Here is a 20,017-nt window from a genome sequence, read left to right as displayed (position 1 = left end):
TCATGGGTCCGATATGTTCTCGTGGATTAGACATTACATGGTGGAGGTATGCGCTCTACCAAGTTTTTTTCTAATTCCCTTCTAATTTTCTAAATCTAAAGAATTTCTAATTATAAACAAAATCCCTTCAAATTCAATTTAATTTTGAATGGGATTAAAATAAATTCAATCCAAATCAAATGGAAGACCGAATAGGTTCAGTCCTGCAATGGAGTAATCAGAAGGAACCCAAACAAGGAAAAAGCAAAGATGAAGTCATCAGGAGGAACCTGGATAGGATTCACATTTCAGCTGCGCCGACTACTCGACCCTCAAACCCATCCAGGTATAGCCAAGTGAGCCTTATTTTAACAAATAAAAAAAGATCAAAAATTTCCCAGATCAAAAAAATTATAAATATTTCTGACTGCCAGACCATGTGTCCGATGAAGTTGAAATTTAAAACATGTATTCCCCATCACTACTAGATCATAACTGCGAAGTTTCACGTCGATTTATTAAGCAGTTCCAGAGAAAACATTTTATATTTTTCTTCAATTCAATATGGCTGCGAAACCATGTGGCCTATCAATTATTCCTTCACAAACTTGTACATCAAAGGCTTGGGGAATATTTGTGTGAAGATCCCCCTTGATCTGTCCAGCCACTCTGGAGAAGAAGATTTTTATACATTTTAGGGTAAATCCAATATGGCTGCCAAACCATGTGACCAATGAAATCATATGTGTGAACCTTTTCTTCCTCATGGATAAGTGGTCATACTTGTAAAGTTTCACCTCAATCTGTTCAGCCACTTCAGAGAAGAAGATTTCTGTGGGGTTTTTTTTTTTCCAACAATATTGCTGCTGAATCACGTGACCGATGACGTCAACAAATTTTTTTCTGTGGACCATTTTATCCCGAGATGACCCTCAAAAATTTTCATGCTGACCGGATGTGGCATTCTACATATGCAATTATGACGTCATAACGAAGGCACATCTGACCTCATAAAAAAATCACATTCCCCATGAGGACTACTTGCCATGCGCCAAATTTCAATTTTTTCCATGGTGCGGTTTCAGAGATACAGAGCTCCAAAGTTTCTCCGTTTTTCCAATTTGGCTGCCACATCACGGTACCTATGACGTCATAATTACCAATGCAACATTCTACATGATTTGTCGCACCAATGCCGAAAATTGTCTCAATACAACAAGCGGTTGGGGCGAAAAACATGAAAGTTCTGTGCGGACAAACAAACCAACCCAAATGCAATACCCTCTCCTTGAGCAAGGGCAACAGTCTTTTTTACATGATGGAAGTGAGCACAAGTAATGACCAATCACTTTGTTTTGTGTGTCCAGATGATATGGTCCGGGTTGCAACACGCCTGGGACACGGGTTGCTTTTGCTGGTACGTGCGATTTCCTTGCAAGCAATGAATATGACGTACACGTGCCATCGAACTCTCGAGCATGGATGTATGAAGGCTGAGCCTGGGGTCAGTTGGCAGAAGATTTCATTTAATGGTGGTATTCACAAATAGATAACCAAGTCTGTGTACTTTATATCCAATAAGCATATTCACAACCACCTGACTGAGCCGAGAGTTGGTAATGGTGTGTGATATATTTTTATGATCTGACTTGGAGAACGTGCATTTTTGTCGAATGTGCATTTGGGATTGTTCACGTGTTTGAAACTTTGCTGAGTAAGGCATTGAGATTCCATTGACCACGTTGGTTAGTCATCTGGTACGTGGAATTATTCATCAAGTTTGTGTCCAGTGCAATGAGTCATCATCATCATGTACCATGCCCTATGCAGAATGTTGGTGCTGGCGAACCAGTGACTCAGCTACAATCCTGGTCGGGTCACCACTCGGACTCGGGAAGTCAGTGCAGGAATTTGGAATTTGTTCACGGTGCCAGCGATACTTCGCCTCATCTTCATGAAGGACAGCATGGGATCTCCAACATCTACCAACTAATGTTAGCTGATGGGACACCCAGTTGAACGTCCATCCGAGAGACAGCACACATATTGATGAATAACTCTACCAGGTTATAGCTGGGCTGAGATCCAAAACCAGGCGAGACAGATTAGAGGTGAGGTTGCGTACCTTTAGGGCATCCTGCCAGCCACCTGTGCAATTGCTTTTCAAATAAACAACTGCGTTGATTCCTGATGGGACTTTGCACTTGGTCATAGGGTTGACCATACATTGTTTTGACATAAGGGCAGACCATTGGCATGGGCAAGACTCTTCAGACAATTTAGTTAGTGTTAAAACTGCAATATGTGTGTGTAAAATAGTTAGGAAGGATGTTGCCAACTTTCCAACCACCACCCCCCTCCAATGAGAGAAGAATTGGATTTGATCCTTGTTCCTTGGAGTTGGTTTTGTTTGCTGGTTCTATTGCAAAGAAGCAGCATAAACTGATCAGAGCTGAAGGAAGAGGCTCGAGATCAACATTTTGTCACACCCTTTCCAGAAAAAGCTGTGCCTCGGGACACAAAATATGGACAAAGGGACAAGAGATGCACAGAACACAGAGGTCTGGGATGATGAAAAGACAGAGGCAAGGAGGAGCACAAAATGAGTGCAAGAGCAGCCGAAGTGGAAGAGGTTCGATGCAGCCCTCTGAAGGTAGGGGCGTGAGCAAGCGGCACCTCAAAGAGATCCGGGAAATACTGGGCACTATGAGCAGCTTTCTGGCCTTCAATCAGCCTGTGACTGTTGGCTATGCCACAATTGTAATGCCAACATCAGACCCATATGTTTGTGAGTGTCATTGCCTGGCACCTGGTTTTCCTCTGCATGCACTGCAAGAATCATGAGAAAAAGAGATTCCCTCTGTTTATTTTATTTTTTGAATACAGAGTCAAGGCTCATGGAGCAGCAAGAACACTGAATAGATAAGGATGGAGGGAAGAATGAAGGAGGAGGGAAGAATGAGATTCAAGAAACTGCAGAAGTTGGTTCGACAGGTGGGAAAAAAAAAAGAGGGCAATGAATGAGTGGAGGTGAGCAGTGATTCTTGATTTTGGGAGTTTCACCAAAAGGGAGTTGCTGGCAGACTGCGTGCTCCCTGTAGAAATCTGGGGTGAAGGGAAAACAGATTACGAAAAGAGCAACGGGTGCAAGACCAGAAAGGAAGTGTTTAAAGACCGAGAGAACACCAACCTGTCTGCGATGTGAAAGTGATGGGCCCATAAACTTCATCGTGGGAGATTCCAATGATCTTGAAGACCTTGGTTTCCACGACATCAAGCTGAGCAAGGTGTGAGTCAGGAGTGTCAGCCCAGAGGGGAGGACAGTACTCCATCAATCTGTAGATGAAGGCCTTGTAGGTGGAAAAGAGCTCAGATGTGTCAAGGAAAGACCTTGTTTGATGCAGGATATCAAGTCAATGACTGGCTTTGAAGACAAACTTCGAAGCATGGTTTGCCCAAGAAAGATCATGGCTGAAAGTGAAGCCCAAAAGCTTGTAACTGATCCCGGATCTTCAAGAGGATTGTTAAGAAAGTAGATGGGAGGGTTTGCCAGATGTTCTTCTTGGAAAGACAGAGTGAGTGAGTGTGTGAGATTTGTCAGGATTGAAAGATATATTCCAAGCGTTTGCCCATCTTGTGATTACATCAAGGTCTGCAGAGAGGGAAGAGGCTGCTGTTATGATCAATGAGGGATGTTACGGCGTTTCTGACTGTGATGCACCTTTCCTAGAGATAGTCTTCCAGGATTAACTCCTGTCCCTTTGACCTCTCCCCTCTTCCCTCACTTTCGCAACAATCCCAAAACTTCAAATCTGCCTACGATTCAATGAAGCCATACTCTCACAGCTATCTTGACAAATATGTATTCAATATCAAGGATGGTACAGCTCAAAGAAACATGGCAATGAGGATAACAATCATTAACATTATTAGAGTATTAAAGTGATACTCACTTGGGGTTCAGAAAGCAAGAGTAGCCTCGTTCATAGATCGTGGAAGGTCGGCTGGATTGGCGTGTTGGCAGAGCTGGAGCCAGTGGTAAACATGTCACTGGCCTAGTAACATGTCAGGGAGGACAAACAGGTGGTACATTGGTGTTGGGGGAGCGGTGTGGTAGAGGAAGAAGGTTAGGCCAATTTAGGTGAAGGAGGGAAGAAAGGCAGAGAGGAAGAAACCAAATTATAAAGGGGATCTCACAAGAATATTAGGTTTTCCCCAATCGACCACACACACACACACACACACACACACACACACACACACACACACACACACACACACACACACACACACACACACACACACACACACACACACACACACACACACACACACACACACACACACACACACACACACACACACACACACACACATTTAAAGGCCATTTTCCCTGCTAAAGTGGGGGTTAGCCTTGTGGGCCCCATGACAATCTTCTCCACTTTACCCTGTTTTCTGAATCTCCCCTTCTTAATCCCCTTGCCCACATTTCTTCTTCCACCACTTTTAGGCAAGTTTTTCTCGGTCTTCCCCGTCCTCTACTTCCGACTACACTCATTTCCAACACTTCTCTCACCCAGTCACTTTCATCCTTCCTCAACACATGACCCAACCATCTCAACCTGTTTCTCTTCACAACCTCCATCACAGACTCTATTCCCATCATATTCCGCAAGTCATCATTTGTCTTCCTCTCTCTCAACGATACTCCACACATCCACCGAACCATTCGCATTTCCACCCTTTCCAGCCTTTGTTGCTGCTCCATGTTCAGTACCCATGTCTCACTCCCATAAATCATCGTACTCCTCACACATGAAGCATACACCTTTCCCTTCAGCTTCAACGACACTCCCCTCTTTGTCAGCACGCCACTCAGTTCCCGAAACTTCTTCCATGCACATCTCACTCTAGCAACCGTCGAAGAGTCTGATCCACCATCTCCATTCAGCATGTCTCCGAGATAGCAAAATGTTTTCACCCCTTCCAGCTTCACACCATCTCCAAAATCCAACTCAACAATTCCTTCATCTGCTGCTCCCTCGATGCACACCTTACACTTGAATGTAGCTGCCACACTGGTTAATGACCCTCTCACCCCACTACATTTTCGTTGGTCCCATTCAGCACACATTGTACACTGAATGGAGTTCACTCCGACACCCTTCCTGCACACAGCACACGGCCACTTCCCAGTCCTTTCCACCTCACCACATGCTTTACCACTTGCCATCACCTTCGTCTTTCCGATATTCACCTTCAAACCTTTTGCCTCCATACATTCCTTCCACTTGTTCATCTTCTCCTTCAGTCCATCCATACTCTCTGCAATCAACACCAGATCATCTGCATACAGCAGCTCCCACTGTAAACCCTCCTTCACCCTCCGAGCCAGCACCTCCATCACAACTACAAATAGAAGTGGACTTGGTACTGACCCCTGGTGCACTCTTACCTTCACCTCAAACTCACCACTGTTCCCATCCTTCGTCCTTACAGCTGTGCGTGCTCTCTCGTACATGGCCATCACTACTCTGATCAACCATTCCTCCACTCCTAACTTCCTCAATGCCCATGCCATTACTTCACGTGGGACCCTATCAAATGCTTTCTCCAGATCAACAAACCCAAAAAACAACTTCTTCCTCTTCTCCATGTACTTCTCCTGCAACTGCCTTAAAATAACAATTGCATCTGTCGTTCCTCTTCCTGGCATAAATCCAAACTGCATTTCGTCAATCTTTACCTTCTTCCTTATCCTCTTCTCCAACACCCTTTCCAATACCTTCATTCCATGCTCCAATAACTTTATTGCTCTATAGGAGCCACAGTCCGGAGGGTCACCTTTCCCCTTGTACAGAGGGACGAGGGTACTCAGTTCCCAATCCACTGGAATGCGGCCTTCTTTCACCACCAGATTACAGATATCTGTCATTCTCTCCACACCCCAACTTCCCGCTGCCTTCAACATATCTCCCACAACTCCCGTCGGCCCTCCTGCTTTTCAACTCTTCATTGCTCTTATAGCTTCCTCAACTTCCTTCTCAGTTATCTTCTCTGCTGGTCCTAAAACCGGGTTACTCTCGATGTTTCTATCCCATTCATTTTCTACATTCAGCAGCCTTTCCATATATCTCTTCCATCTTCCTTTAATTTCATCTGAGTCCACAACGATTTGTCCCACTTCATCCTTCAAGCAACTCACCCCCGTCACATCAAATCTCTCTCCCGTTATCTGCTTTGCAATCCTAAATACCGCTCTCTTACCCTCCTCCGAATCCAAGTGTTCTCCGAACATTTTCCGATGGGCCTCCTGTGCCTTTGCAACCTCTTTCTTTGCAGCCTTCTTGGCTTCCTTATAACTTTCATGTGCAGCCTCTTCTTCCACCGTATCCTTTGCCTTTTGCCATTCCTTGAACTTCTTCCTCTTCTCTTCAATCATCTTTCCAACTTCATCATCCCACCACCATGTTTCCAAGTGCCTCGGTGGTCCTTTTGTCCATCCACATACCTCACCAACGGCTCCCAATAGACTATCTTTCATTGACATCCAACCACTTTCAAGCTCAACCACATCATCTAAAACCATACCCAGCCTCTCTCTTAATGCTTCCTTCACTGTCGCCTCTTTCAACCTCCACACCTTCATCCTCGGTTGGTACTTCACCCGCCGAATTCTCCGCGCACCTTTCACCCTTATATCGCAGACAACCAGGTGGTGCTGCGAAACAGTCTCCTCCCCTGGGATCACCTTTGTGTCCCGGAGGTTTCCCCTATCTCGCCGACGCACCATCAGGTAGTCAATGGTTGCCGTCGACCCACCTGACGTGTATGTAATAAGCTTATTATCCGCTTTCTAGAATTGAGTATTACAGATCAACAAATCAGCTCCATCAGCAAACTCCAAGATCCTTTCACCTTCTCCATTTCTCACACCATATCCATAACCCCCATGGAATCCCTCAAAACCGTCTGGACTCCTTCCCACATGTCCATTCAAGTCTCCTCCAACCACAACAACTTCCTCATCTTTCACATTTTCCATCAACTTCTCCATCGCACACCAGAACATGTTCTTCTCTTCATCGCTTCGACCGACCTGCGGGGCATATCCCGAGATGACGTTCACCAAGAGCTTTCCGATCACGATTCTCACCATCATCAACCTTTCACTCACTCTAGTCACACTCACTACACTGTCTACAAACTCCTCAGAAAACATGACACCAACACCATGCACGCCTTCCGGGCACCCTTGCCACACAAACTTGTAATTCTGCCCCTGCCTTCCCTTCACCATTCTCACACCACTTCCCTTCCACCGTGTCTCCTGCACACAACATATGTCCACTCTTCTTCTGACCAATGTTTCAACCGCTTCTCCAGATCTCCCTGTCATTGTCCCTACATTCCATGTACCAAACCTCAGAAACCGATCTCCACGTGGGGCATCAGACGATTGGTCGTCATAAATGTAAAAATTTCCTCCCTTGCTTCGATCGGGTTCCCCACCTTGAGTTTTAACGAGAGGGGGTGAGGACCCCTACGGGGTACTTCGGGCTGTACCCTGCCCATCAGTTGTACTCATCATGGTTTCCTTTTGAGGCGATGTTTTTATGGCCGGATGCCCTTCCTGACGCCAACACTTTTAGTCGCCTTTTACGACACGCAGGGATACGGTGTACCTATTCTGACCGGGGTACACACTGGGGGGTTTTCCCCAATCGACCCCAAGTGTGATATGGTATTACCCACAAGCAACCCCCAGTAAACCAAATGAGTGAGATTTCCCAACAATAACTTTTGCAAAAATGTTTTCTTGATGTTTTGCTTTGTCATGTTTCTCGATGTTAATGTTTCAAAGAGAACAAACAGATTTGGCACCACCGTCCCTTACAAATATAGACATTCACACAACTTTTATTTACTCTACCTTCTATATTAATCATCCCACTCCTCCCACATCAAAAATCCAATTTCATATGCCCAATTCCTCAGGCTCCATCATCTATGCAGTGACAATTCCAACTTCAAATCAAAACAAGAATGGCACTCGGTAGAGCACAAACCTCCACCGGGCTGAACAGTTTACGCTTTGTATCCCACTGATGGGCCGGATCTGGATTCGGACCTTCAAAATCGAATCGGTTTGTTCTTGTCACCGAATCAACTCATCCACCAAGTTTTGGCATAACTTGTCCAAAACTTTTTGAAATATCTTGCTGTACAGTATATCGTTTTTGGTCACATCTCTCAATGGTGAAGAATCACTGAAAAAATTATTGGATCCGGATCTGGATCGTCACCAAAATCGAATCAATTCGTCCTTGTCACACACCCAACCAGTCCATTAAATATCGTCCGAATCCGTCCAAAACTTTTTGAGATATCCTGCTCACAAACCAACAAGCAGACAAACAAGAAAGATGTCATGCATACTTGCAAAATCCAAATAAACAATCGTTGCCATGGAAACAGCAATTTGGTAATTTGGAAAATGTGACCTATCAAGTGTTTTATATGATGGAATGTTGTGCATAACAAATTTGATTGATACATTTTCTAATTGATGCCTAATAGGTGTTTCACATGTTTTGGATGGCATTGACCTTGACCGTTGACTAATTCTGACCAGATTTTATATACATATACTACACGTTGTGTACAAATAAGCTTTGCAAGTTCCAATCTGATATCTTGAAAAATACCTGAGATTTGGCAATAATAAAATAACAAACATTTATCCCATTTGATTGTAATGGAGTGAAATTGTTGTCATGGACACCATTTTCTTTTTGCCACATTGGACTTTTTCTATGCCATGTGGGACTATTACACGTAAGACTTCTCCCGATGCCACTAACCAAGGTGAGCAGAACCTGAGAAAAAGAAAGATGAATTTAATTAATTGATTCTATTTTGCACCCTCTTAGCTTAGTACTGAGATGGGTTTACCAATGGGGGGCCTTTTGATTATGACTGGTGAACCTCAAGTATTATTGCAGAAAGCCCTCAGACAGAAAGTCTAACTTGGTGTATGGGGTCTAAGGGTTCTAATGGGTCTATATTGTCTACAATGCCTTAGGGTCCTTAAGGGTCTTTGGGCTCTTAAGGTTATCAAGGGTCTTTGAGATCTTAAGGGTCTTAGGGTTATAATTGGTCTTAGAAGTGTTAAGGGTCTTCAGGTTATAAACGGTCTTAAATGTCTTAGGGGTCTTAAAGGGTCTTCGAGGTCTCAAGGGTCGAAGGGGTCTAAAAGGTGAAAGGGCTCAAAAGGTCTACATGTTTAAAAGGTGTGTTCCAATCATCTGTAATTAATAGAGGTAGTCAATGTCCACTAATAAGTAATTAATAGACATACTCACAGGGGTCAACCAACACTTGACTCTTTGAGGGTTCATCGTCAACTCGTGTTTTTCAGTTTTATATGCAGTACAGTATATGTATGTAGATATCAAGTGAATCGGTTGAAAATTGACGATTTGTGACCCTGAACTTTAACCTTTTTGACCTATTGATCTCAAAAACAATAGGCTTCCAGCTTGTCACTACCTCGACAAGGTGGTGAAGTTTGGTGAAGATTGGAGTAAAAATGTGATCTGCAGGTGATTGACAGGTAGACAAACAGAAACTTTCAAGTTCGGAATCGCCGTAACATCTGCTCTTTTATCAAGATGACCACTTCTCTCTCAGGACCCAAGAGCAATATGAAAGTCATGGACCACTTCAACTGCACCTCCTTTAACGCCATCTATGAGATGTTACGTATTGCACTCTGCGAGAACATCAACATCGGAAAAACCGAGCGAGACTGGACGATCGCTTCATTGAACACTTGCTCGATGTACAATCCAACAACATAGATCACTTGAAGACGTTTACCTTCCCAGACATTGTTATTTAGTCACCTGGCTGTCTCTCGTAGATTTCTCCATTTCAGCACCACGGACAATCGTAAACGCAATGAACAAAGCCTTATATCTAACAGGATTGGTACTTTGGCTCCCCACAGTATCAACGAGTACTTTTCATTCACTTTGACTTGTCTTTTACAACTTTCAATACTATGTCCTTTCCTTCTCTCTTTTTCCCCTTTTAATTTATTTACTTTATTTCATTTTATCGATATGATCTCTCCTCCTCTTTCCTTTATATCAGTTTGTATTTTAACTTTTCTTTGTTAAATAAAAAAGTAAAATGTTTTTATATTTTACAAGCAGGGGTACCCGGTGCTGTCCAAAGCCTGTTGGCATTTTAAAAAAATTTTGTGGGGGCCTAAAACACTTCCCGATACTCACTAAGGAGTGGGGTTGGGGATCATTTAATATATTACCTTCCACACAACAAAGGCTTTGGCACTTTTGAGCAATTTTTTTTTAATTCCAACATTTTTTTTTTACAATTTTTGTTGTTGTTTTTGCATTTTAGCAGGGGTAACCGGCATTGCCCAGTGCTGTCCTAATCCTGTTGGCATTTTGAATACATTTGAGCGATTAAATAAAAAAATTAAGAAATAAAACATAAAAAATAATCTATTTTTGTGTTTTTTACGTAAAACACTCCCCGGCAGGCACTCAACGATGCTGAACCTCTGAAAGTTTGATCAAGATCCGTTTGGCTATCTCTGAGAAAAATGGCGACACCCAGACACAGACAAACAAATGGCTCTCTTATAGTATGAGCGAGCACTGAAGATGCATCGCTTCGCTGACGGAAATACCAATCTTTGCTGTGATGGCTAATTTATGAGACAAGAACAAAAAGGATTCTTGGGAGATTCTGCCCTCAGTGCAGGGATAACCAGTGTCGCAAGTTGGCGTTTGCCCATGTACCCACACACAAAGCTTCCTTCTTTTTTTGTGTCAGAAAACTTCCAGGGAGCTCCCTGAATCCACCGTCATTGGTTTCATTGAAATCCCGTAATCAATTCTCACGTTAACAAAAAAGGATTTCTGGGAGATCCTGCACTCTGTGCAGGGAAAAGCAGCATCGCAAGTTGGCGTTTGCTGTTTCGATACGTGTGCCCATGTACGCATACACAAACCTTCCTCACTTTTTCTTCCTCTTTTTTTGCATCACAAACCTTTCTGGGAGATCCCTGAATCCACCGTCGTTGGTTTCATTGAAATCCGTGAATCCATTCTCAAGTTATAGTACAACAGACAGACATGGCTCCTTTTATAACATAGATTTACAGTTTTGTTATTGTATTATTTTTACTTTATTTTATTTTACTTCTTAACAGTATATATTTTTTTAAGTTGCTTTCGTTTATTTTGTCTAATCTGTCACTTCTTGTTTTTTTTTTTCCTATTGTTTTTGGTTTTCTCCCAGTCCCAGTCTCCTTGATTTTCAAACCCCTGAACCCTGACCCTCCCTGTCAAAATCGGTCATGGTCACCCCGTGTGCTCCCTGACCCCACTGACCCACCCACCTCTAACTCACTCCCACCCTATATCAACCCTCACCAATCTCTTCTCTGTCTTTTGCTCCGACGAAGGGTTAATACCTGAAACGTCAGCTTCTTCTCGCTTCCTTCCCATGGCAGTTAGAATACCTCAATCAACGAAATTATAACGATGTCAAAAGTCTTGACAATCGAAAGCATCGCATTGTTTTTTTTCAGTGTCATAATTTAGATGCTCAATCATAACAAACAATTCTGTAGTTGGTTGGAAACTGATGTTTTATCATGTCCAAGGACAAAGCTTTAAATAAAGGTAATTTGAGTCATGATCATAACATCAATAAAAATCGATCTTTATAGGTTTTAAATGAAAACTTATGGTAAAAACAAAATCGTTTAGTTTACCTCTAGTTCGCTCCCCCTCCTCCCCCTCAAACACTTTCTCCAACACATCCTGCTATGAAACAAAAATGATCCACTTGAGGTCGTTATGTTGCATTTGGTCTGACTGGTCTCTAACCCGGGGACTTCGGCAGTCTAACTGAGCACGAGCGGATGCTTTCCAGTCGCTAAGCAATAAGATCTAAAGAGATGAAGGAGAGGGAATCGATTTTTGCTTTCAAGATGATTAAACCTGAATCCAGACAACTGCAGTTTTGTTTACAAAAATAACACAACAAAGCAAAAGTGACATTGGTACTCACGCACTGGGTATGGCCACTTGTAAAGGTCGGTCACAGGACATGCAGTGGAAGCTCTTCAACAATTGCCTGGATACGGGTAGTCACAAATACATAAACATGCAAACTATCAGATTCAAAGAAGAATGGAGTGGGGAGGTTGGGGGTTGGGTGGGTGTATATGGAGTCAAGGGCAATGAGAATCCCTTACTTGCGAAGACCAGCTGCCTCCTGTGTGGTCCCTCCTGACATTTCTTTCATCTTCTGCTTGATGTCTGCACAGCACTTATAGACATCCTCCTTATAGGAGTCCAACTCCATCCGATCCAGCTATACATAAACAGCAAACAGCAATAAAAACCACATCATATTCATGAAGAAAGTGGATACACTACTAGTTCATCTCAGCTTGTTGAAACAATCGGTATGTTCATCAGAGTGGAGAAACAACCTCACGCATCAGCATTATCATCCTCATCATTTACTCAGGTGAAGACCTGATGTTGATAATTTCATTTCCCTTGGAATTTATCTCGGGTCTTTTGTCAGGTCTCCTCCGCATAGCGGATTTCGTTCACCAATCGACGCTGACTCATTTCAAACTTAAACGGCATTTGGTGGAGCCGATACCTCTGCCAGGCTGAACAGTTTACGTTTTATATCCCACTGAGAGGCCGGATTTACATCCGTACCTGAACCAAAATCGAATTGGCTTGTTCTTGTCACACACACCCCCAACTTGTCCACCACGTTTCATACAAATCCGTCCATAACTTTTTGAGATAACATGCTCACAGACAGACAAACAGTGGTGAAAACATAACGTCCATCCACCTTTGCTGGTGGAGGTGTGGGGGAAAAATTTAAATTAATGTATTTTAAATTGTAACAAATGGAGTTTCAGAAATGTAACTTTTATGCTGCAAATTGAATTGGCTGTCATTTCTGGCCAAAAGACTTTTGCCCTAAATGATAAGAAATGTGTTGTTCTGGAGCAGAGTGACCGAGCTGATAAACGAACCTTTGCTGAGAAATGTACGAAGTGGCTTTTCGTCTAAAGGACAGGTCTACAGTCTGGGTGAATATCCCCCAACCTCTCTCTCACGAAAGTATAAAATTCTTTGAAATCTAAAATTGTTTTCAGTGCAAGCACGAGAGGAAGTATAGTTTCTCAGTGGCTTGTACTCCTTGGAACTGACCAAGTACCAAGTTGGAATAAAACTCTCTGATGTAATGTAGAAGTGAATTGAATCGGGTTGGTCTAACTGTTAACTAAAGTAAGAATAAATGAAATAGAACCAAATAATATTGCAATCAAATGGGGATTCTTAAGTTCATTGTACAAGGGTGAGAAGTGTATGGTGTATAATTAGGAAATAAATTGTTTCACAAGGAAGGACTTGTGTGGACATCAGTTTTATCAGTATTGATAGGGTTTTTGTAGGATTTTATCATCAAATCGGACAAACGTTAAACTCTGAAGTCAAATAAGATTCCACAATCGGCCAGTTAGAATCCCTCAGGAGGACAACGATCACAACAAGGTGGGTTTAAAAAATCCACATCAGAGGTAATTAGCATGATCACCTTTCCTGTGAGTTTGTGGTCCATTTCCTTGAGCATTTTCTCCCGAGATTCTTCATGGCTTGTCCCCTGTCCCATCAACTTATCCACAGTATCATGCAGCTCCTCATAGGCCCGTCTCAAGGTTTTCATATCCACATTCCGGCTCGACAAGGTGTCCTCCTCCTTGTGTAGGTAACACATATAAAGAACCACACCATGACAAGTGCAACGGACATCGCAAACAGAACATGGTACCACATTTCGCTGGTTGGTATTACCTCTGTTTGAGTTTGGTGATAGACCTAACATCCCACAATTCACGACAAAGATAGCAAAGCCATTGTGTATCGGGTGTTAAGAACCTCACCATCCGATACAAACCATCTCTCAAAGTGCAGCTTCAGTTCTGAAAAAGCAAGGTCTGAACATGAAACACACTGGATGGTTTACCATTGACTTGCCAGAAGCACATCTCATGCAATAACAACAGAAAGGGAAACCTCTTAAAAAGAACAGCTTGTTAGGACTAAAATATTGCAGTTATAAAAGGTATCAATAAGATAGTCCAGGTCATCTCGTGCTACACCATTGTGGTCTGCACTCAAAAGGCATTTCCGTCCAATTTGCAAAACGAAATAGAAATTTAATCCACAGAGGGACCAAGCACAGAGAACGTACAGTCAAAAATGCCTTATCTTACGTCTCATTCCATTGTCAGACAATTTCAATGACATCATCAATGTGCTCAAAAGATAGACCAATTAGGGGGCTGAGGATATATACCAATATTGACTCTGATGTCAATATCAACCCAATATGTCATATTCCCAAAACTAGAGAGTTCATGGAACACCTTACCCCACGCGGTGTTCACGACTATAATTCAAATGAAATAAAATGATGATTTTAAATGTCGTGTAAAAAAATTCTGGAAGTTTACTGCCGTTCATGCAGTGTCTTAGACACCACCTTATATAGCATGTCCAAGTATTGCAAAACGAGTTTTTTTGAAGCAATAAGAAGGCATGCACAAATACATTGAAAACTACCAATAAGTGGAATTGGAGCAAAGTTGATGGTGTACCATCGCAAATCCCCACGCATCCCATCAAAAGCAAAGTTGAAAGATGGCAAAAAGTTCCACCAGGAATGATCCAATATCAAATTTTGAGTAAATTTTTTTCCCCCCTTTTGACCCCTGTGACCCTCAGTCACTACACACTGGGGCATGAACCTGGGGGGGGGGCGGGGGGGATGGAGGTAAAATCAAAAAATCGTTATTTCTTTCATGCATCCCCCAATGTTGATCGCATATACAAAGTTTCATTTAAAAATGTTCCTGTAATTGCACTTTTTGGACCTTGACCTTTGGACCCCGCCCCAGGGGGCGGGGCCAAAAATTACACCACTCTTAAACCTTCTTGCCAAGTGCGGATCAGAGCTAGCAAGTGTGGTGAATTTCTGCCCAACCATTTAAGAGGAGATAGCGTAACGGATGGATGGAAAGACAGACAGACAGACAGACAGACAGACAGACAGACAGACAGACGGAGCCGATTACAATATCCCCACACCCCCCATTAAAAAAAAAAATTCAAAACTTGGTGAGAACAAATAATGACGTGATGAATAAATAGAATAACATCAATAAATGTGATGAATAGAATATAGTTTTGCTGGAATGGAATAATGTGTATCATTTGTGACAATAGTTCCCATAAATACGTCTTCAGGAATGTTCAAGTACTTACCGAACCAATTTCCGTCTCACTTGTTTCTTTGCCTGCCTTTTGATTCTGCAGTTGTTCCACAGATGAGTTCAATTGCTAAACAACAAGAAAGAGCAAATTACAATTCTGTGAAAAATGAATCCCTGGCCCCTCTCTTTCCCCAAAATACACCCAAACTGAAGGTTCCTCCCTCTAAATACACCTCCAACTGCATTCACCTCCTCTAAATTATGCATCCTACAACATTGACTTAGCATTGCACAAACCTCTCACCACATGAACCACTCCTTGCACAGGCATCTCGTCAAATGGACCTCCAATCACACACATCTCACCAAAATGGACCTCCCATTGCACAGACGTCTCGTTAAATGGACCTTCTACGTCAGTGATCTCTCTTACTTCATAGATCTTCCATTCAATCTCTCTTTGAATGCATATCCCATTGCACGGAGGTCCCATCAAACGTACATTCCATCACATGTGCTTCGCATGGATCGACCACCCACCACAAGGACGAGATATATCTCCCTCCACATAGCCCTTCATGTATCCATCCCAATGGTAAACCTGCAACTCCGACTGTTAAACTACAAAGAGTTAAGATGTCAACCAAGTACAAAAAAGGGTATTTGTCACAAATATGTCTAGTTCTCACATTTACTGCACCTGTATATCCAGCTGTTGTTGATTATGCTCAAGGAGCAACTGCTCCATGCTCCGTGAAAGTGAATAGAATTCCTGCTGCAACTGCCACAACACTGGCTCCAGATCCTCGTTGGCCTGCCCGAGGGAAAAATGCGTTAATTTGCTTCCGTGGTTAGATGCACATCTCCACATGGCGCCAATTCACTACCACAGCAATGAATGTTATCACGAGTAATATTACTAGCAGAAATGCCCATCAAAATGAGGGGTGACCATCCTTTATTTTCACACTAATCAACCTTCAAAAGATGGGTTAAAACTAAAATTACGTACAAAAACCTTCATATATATATATATATATATATATATATATATATATATATATATATATATATATATATATATATATATATATATATATATATATATATATGAGGAAGTGAGCGAACTAAGAAGGGGAAAAAGCAAAGGAGGGGGTGGGAGCAAAAATGAGGGAGGGAGGGATCGAGAGGGAGGGGAGAGAGATGATGGGAGAGAGAGAGAGGTATGGGAGGAGTGGTGCACTTTAATAGCAGGGGGGAGCGAGGAGAGGACAGAGAGAGAGACAGAGAGAGAGGGAGGGGGTGTGAAAGCGGAGTTAGCAAAGAGAATATTATGTTGTGGTTAATGTCCACACACACAAACATATATACAGAGTGCCTTCAGAAAGTATTTACACCCCTCGACTTTTGTCACTTTTTTGTGTTACAGCCTGAATTTAAAATTGATTATACTTCCATTTTTTGTCACCGATCTTCACAAAATACCCCGTAATGACAGTGAAAACATGCTTTTAGAAATTTTTACAAATTAATTATAAATGAAAACCTGAAATGTCCTACATCAAAAAGTATTCAACCCCCTTTGCTATGACACTCGAAATTGAGCTCAGGTGCATCAAGTTTCCTTTGATCATCCTTGAGATGTCTCTACACCTTGAGTGGAGTCCACCTGTGGCCAATTTAATTGATTGGGCATGATTTAGAAAGAAACACACCTTTCGATATCAGGTCCCACAGTTGACAGTGCTTGGCAGAGCAGAAACTCCACCATGATGTCCAAGGAACTGTTCATAGAACTCAGAGATAGAACTGTGAGGAGGCATAGATCTGGGGAAGGGAATAAAACAATTTATAGAGTGTTGTAAGTTCCCAAGAGCACAATGAGCTCTATTATTAGGAAATGGAAAGAATATGGAACACCCCAGACTCTTCATCGAGCTCACTGTCCGACTAAACTGAGCAACTGGGCAAGAAGGACCTTGATCAGGGAGGTGACCAAGAACCCAATGACCACTCCGACAGAACTACAGAGTTCCTTGCCTGAGATGGGAGAACCTGCTGGAAGGACAACAGTCTCTGTCGCACTTCACAAATCTAGGCTTTATTTGAGAGGGCCAGACGGAAGCCACTCCTGAGAAAAAGGCACAATACAGCATGCCTGGAGTTTGCAAAAAGGCACGTTAAAGACTCTGAGAGCACGAGGCAAAAGATTATGTGATCTGATGAGATGGAAATTGAACTCTTTGGTCTGAATGCAAAGTGCTGCATCTGGCTCATAGCAACACTGGAATGACCCCAAGCATACAGCCAAAGAAACACTGGAATGGCTTCAGAACAAGAATGTGAAAGTTCTTGAGTGGCCCAACCAAAGCCCAGACTTGAATCCCATTGAGAATCTTTGAAAAGACTTGATGCTTGCTGCTCACCGACACTCCTGATCCTACTTGATAGAGCTTGAGTAAATCTTCAAGGAAGAATGGGAGAAAAATCCCCAAATCCAGATGTGCAAATCTGATACAGACATACCCAAGAAGATTCACAGCTGTAATCGCTGCCAAAGGCACTTGTACAAAGTATTGACTCAGGAAATAGAATACTTCTTGATGCAAGACATTTCAGATTTTCACTTTTAATTGATTTGTAAAAAAATTCTAAGAAAAAATAATCCCGCTTTGTCATTACGGGGTATTATGTGTCGATCGGTAACAAAAAATTTCAATTCAATCCATTTTAAATTCAGGCTTTAACACAACAAAATGTGAAAAAGTCAAGGGGTGAGAATCCTTTCTGAAGGCACTGTGTATCGTGGCATGTGTGAGTTTACAAAAATGATTTCAGTGCAATCCTCAATGGTCATGTTAATGTACCTTACCATTCATAGAAATGGTTCGCGTCATGTGAAAAATTCAAGCAATTCAGACTTTTGAGTTGAGTGAAGGAACAAAAGGTTAACTTACGATGTGCTCAGCGTTTCTGAAACTCGCCATCGCTGCCTGCGTCTCCTCGTAACGTGGCCACTGGTCGTGAACCTGCCCCCCTTGGTCAATGCTGGCTGATTCTGGTGTCACAGCGGAGCAATTACCAGACTCAGGTGTGTAGTGGTCAGATGACGGTGATATTGAGGTTTCGCGGTGAACTGTTATTGTCTGGCATGACGTCGATTTATTTGGCATGATCACGTGGAAGGATGAGCTGATGTGGGGCAACGAGCGTATTTCAGAAACTCTAGACGCTGCAGCACTTTGGAGCAAATGAGTGGAACTCAGGTTTGTGGACACGGGAAGGGGGGATGCTGCGTGCGCGATGGAAGACATTGAGATGGCAGGCTCATCCAACGTCACTGAGTTCGTTTCAACTGGAGAGGAAGAAGAACTCCTTAGGCTGTTGCAGACTGAGTGTAAAAGGTCCAGCTAGAATGGACAAACATATATGTCAGTGTAAAGCACCAAATATTATATGTATCAATTTTCTCAGCAAGCATGACTAACTACCAATACAGATATCAATGTAACCATGATACCTATTGTGTTATAATGAGATGCACTGTTATTCAATTCCAAATTTGTCATCCTCGGTATCATGGTGAGGTCTGCTTCGATGGAGATGAAGAAAACAATGCCACTGTCAGCTGCCTGTACTTGCAGATGTCTGAGAGCTCTCACATATTGTATTCTCCAGCTTCAAGGTTGTACATTGTCCTCCACAAGCTCACCTGTTCCTGCAAGTGACCACCGGTCTCCTGCAGCTTCTTCTCCCAGAGACGATGATGCTCCATTAGCTTCTCCTTGAGGTCTTGCACGTCGACGCTAACTTGCTGAAGACGATTTCTGCACAGTGCGACACAGGGCACACGATAAAGGTGTCTCTCACCAGGTGTGGTCATTTTCCACAGACATGAAAGGTAATTCACACAAAACATAAAATATGTACAATGGTGTTTATTGGGGGTAAGGGGGGAGGTGGGGGGTGCCAGATGACTGATGAATTGTATTCACATCATCATGAAAGGATAATGCTGGAGCTTCTATAGAAATCACATGCCGGACAAAGTCACCATAAGAAGACATTACTGTGCTTTAATGTGAATTTACACAGATGCTAGGGGACAATGCATAAATGTACAAACTACATGGGGTTTGAATCTGGGATCCCAATGTCTGCGATAAGTGCTCAGAAAAGAATGCCAAATGGAAAAGGTTTTCATATGCCCGAGGAAATGCCAATTTCATGTTACATATTCCAGGCCTATCGTAAAATTTGGCCCAAGGAGGTTTTGCTGCACAAGACCTACACCGTATGAGCGTGTTGTCTGTAAAATACCTTAGTGGAGTCAGTTCGGAATCAAGAGTCTCGCCGAGTTGCTTTGCATGAATGACTTCAGACTCGGTGCCTGCACATTCATTGGTCTGCTTCATGAGATGCTTCACAGAGAAAGGGGAATACGCGTCATCAATGGCACGACCAAACCACCAAAAATTACAATGTATGTTAGCAATCTGGTAATGTTTGAAGACTTATTCATATGAGTGTATTATCAACACCAGGGTTACCTTTGTTATTCCACAAATAAGTGTCGAAAAGCTTTCAACTCGTCATCTGCTTTCGTAGAGGGTAACATACCGTGTCAGCAACACAAGTAACAGTCATCAGTCTATCCTCCCGTACTTCCCAGGTGTCATCAGTGCA

The 20,017-nt window shown here is 42.7% G+C and overlaps 1 protein-coding gene across 1 annotated transcript in view; it reads right to left on the bottom strand.

The window, feature by feature from the left end:
- LOC147008783 (uncharacterized) overlaps positions 1-20,017 on the bottom strand; it is a 49,204-nt gene that overhangs the window by 3,851 nt on the left and 25,336 nt on the right. Inside the window, exons 5-14 of the mRNA XM_085863743.1 lie at positions 19,652-19,752; positions 19,044-19,158; positions 18,289-18,741; positions 16,032-16,145; positions 15,384-15,458; positions 13,654-13,815; positions 12,278-12,396; positions 12,091-12,156; positions 3,933-4,034; positions 1,329-1,478 (exon numbers count right to left, since the gene is read on the bottom strand). Coding sequence (XP_085719869.1) covers positions 1,329-1,478; positions 3,933-4,034; positions 12,091-12,156; positions 12,278-12,396; positions 13,654-13,815; positions 15,384-15,458; positions 16,032-16,145; positions 18,289-18,741; positions 19,044-19,158; positions 19,652-19,752 — 1,457 coding nt within the window. The remainder of the gene's footprint in view (positions 1-1,328; positions 1,479-3,932; positions 4,035-12,090; positions 12,157-12,277; positions 12,397-13,653; positions 13,816-15,383; positions 15,459-16,031; positions 16,146-18,288; positions 18,742-19,043; positions 19,159-19,651; positions 19,753-20,017) is intronic.

Source organism: Eptatretus burgeri, chromosome 18 (genome assembly GCF_056783735.1).
Source record: "Eptatretus burgeri isolate ZD-2024b chromosome 18, Ebu_testis_v1, whole genome shotgun sequence".
In the NCBI taxonomy this organism is placed as follows: domain Eukaryota; kingdom Metazoa; phylum Chordata; class Myxini; order Myxiniformes; family Myxinidae; genus Eptatretus; species Eptatretus burgeri.
Note: the sequence above shows the minus strand (reverse complement) of the source record. Positions and strands in the feature narration are given on the sequence as shown.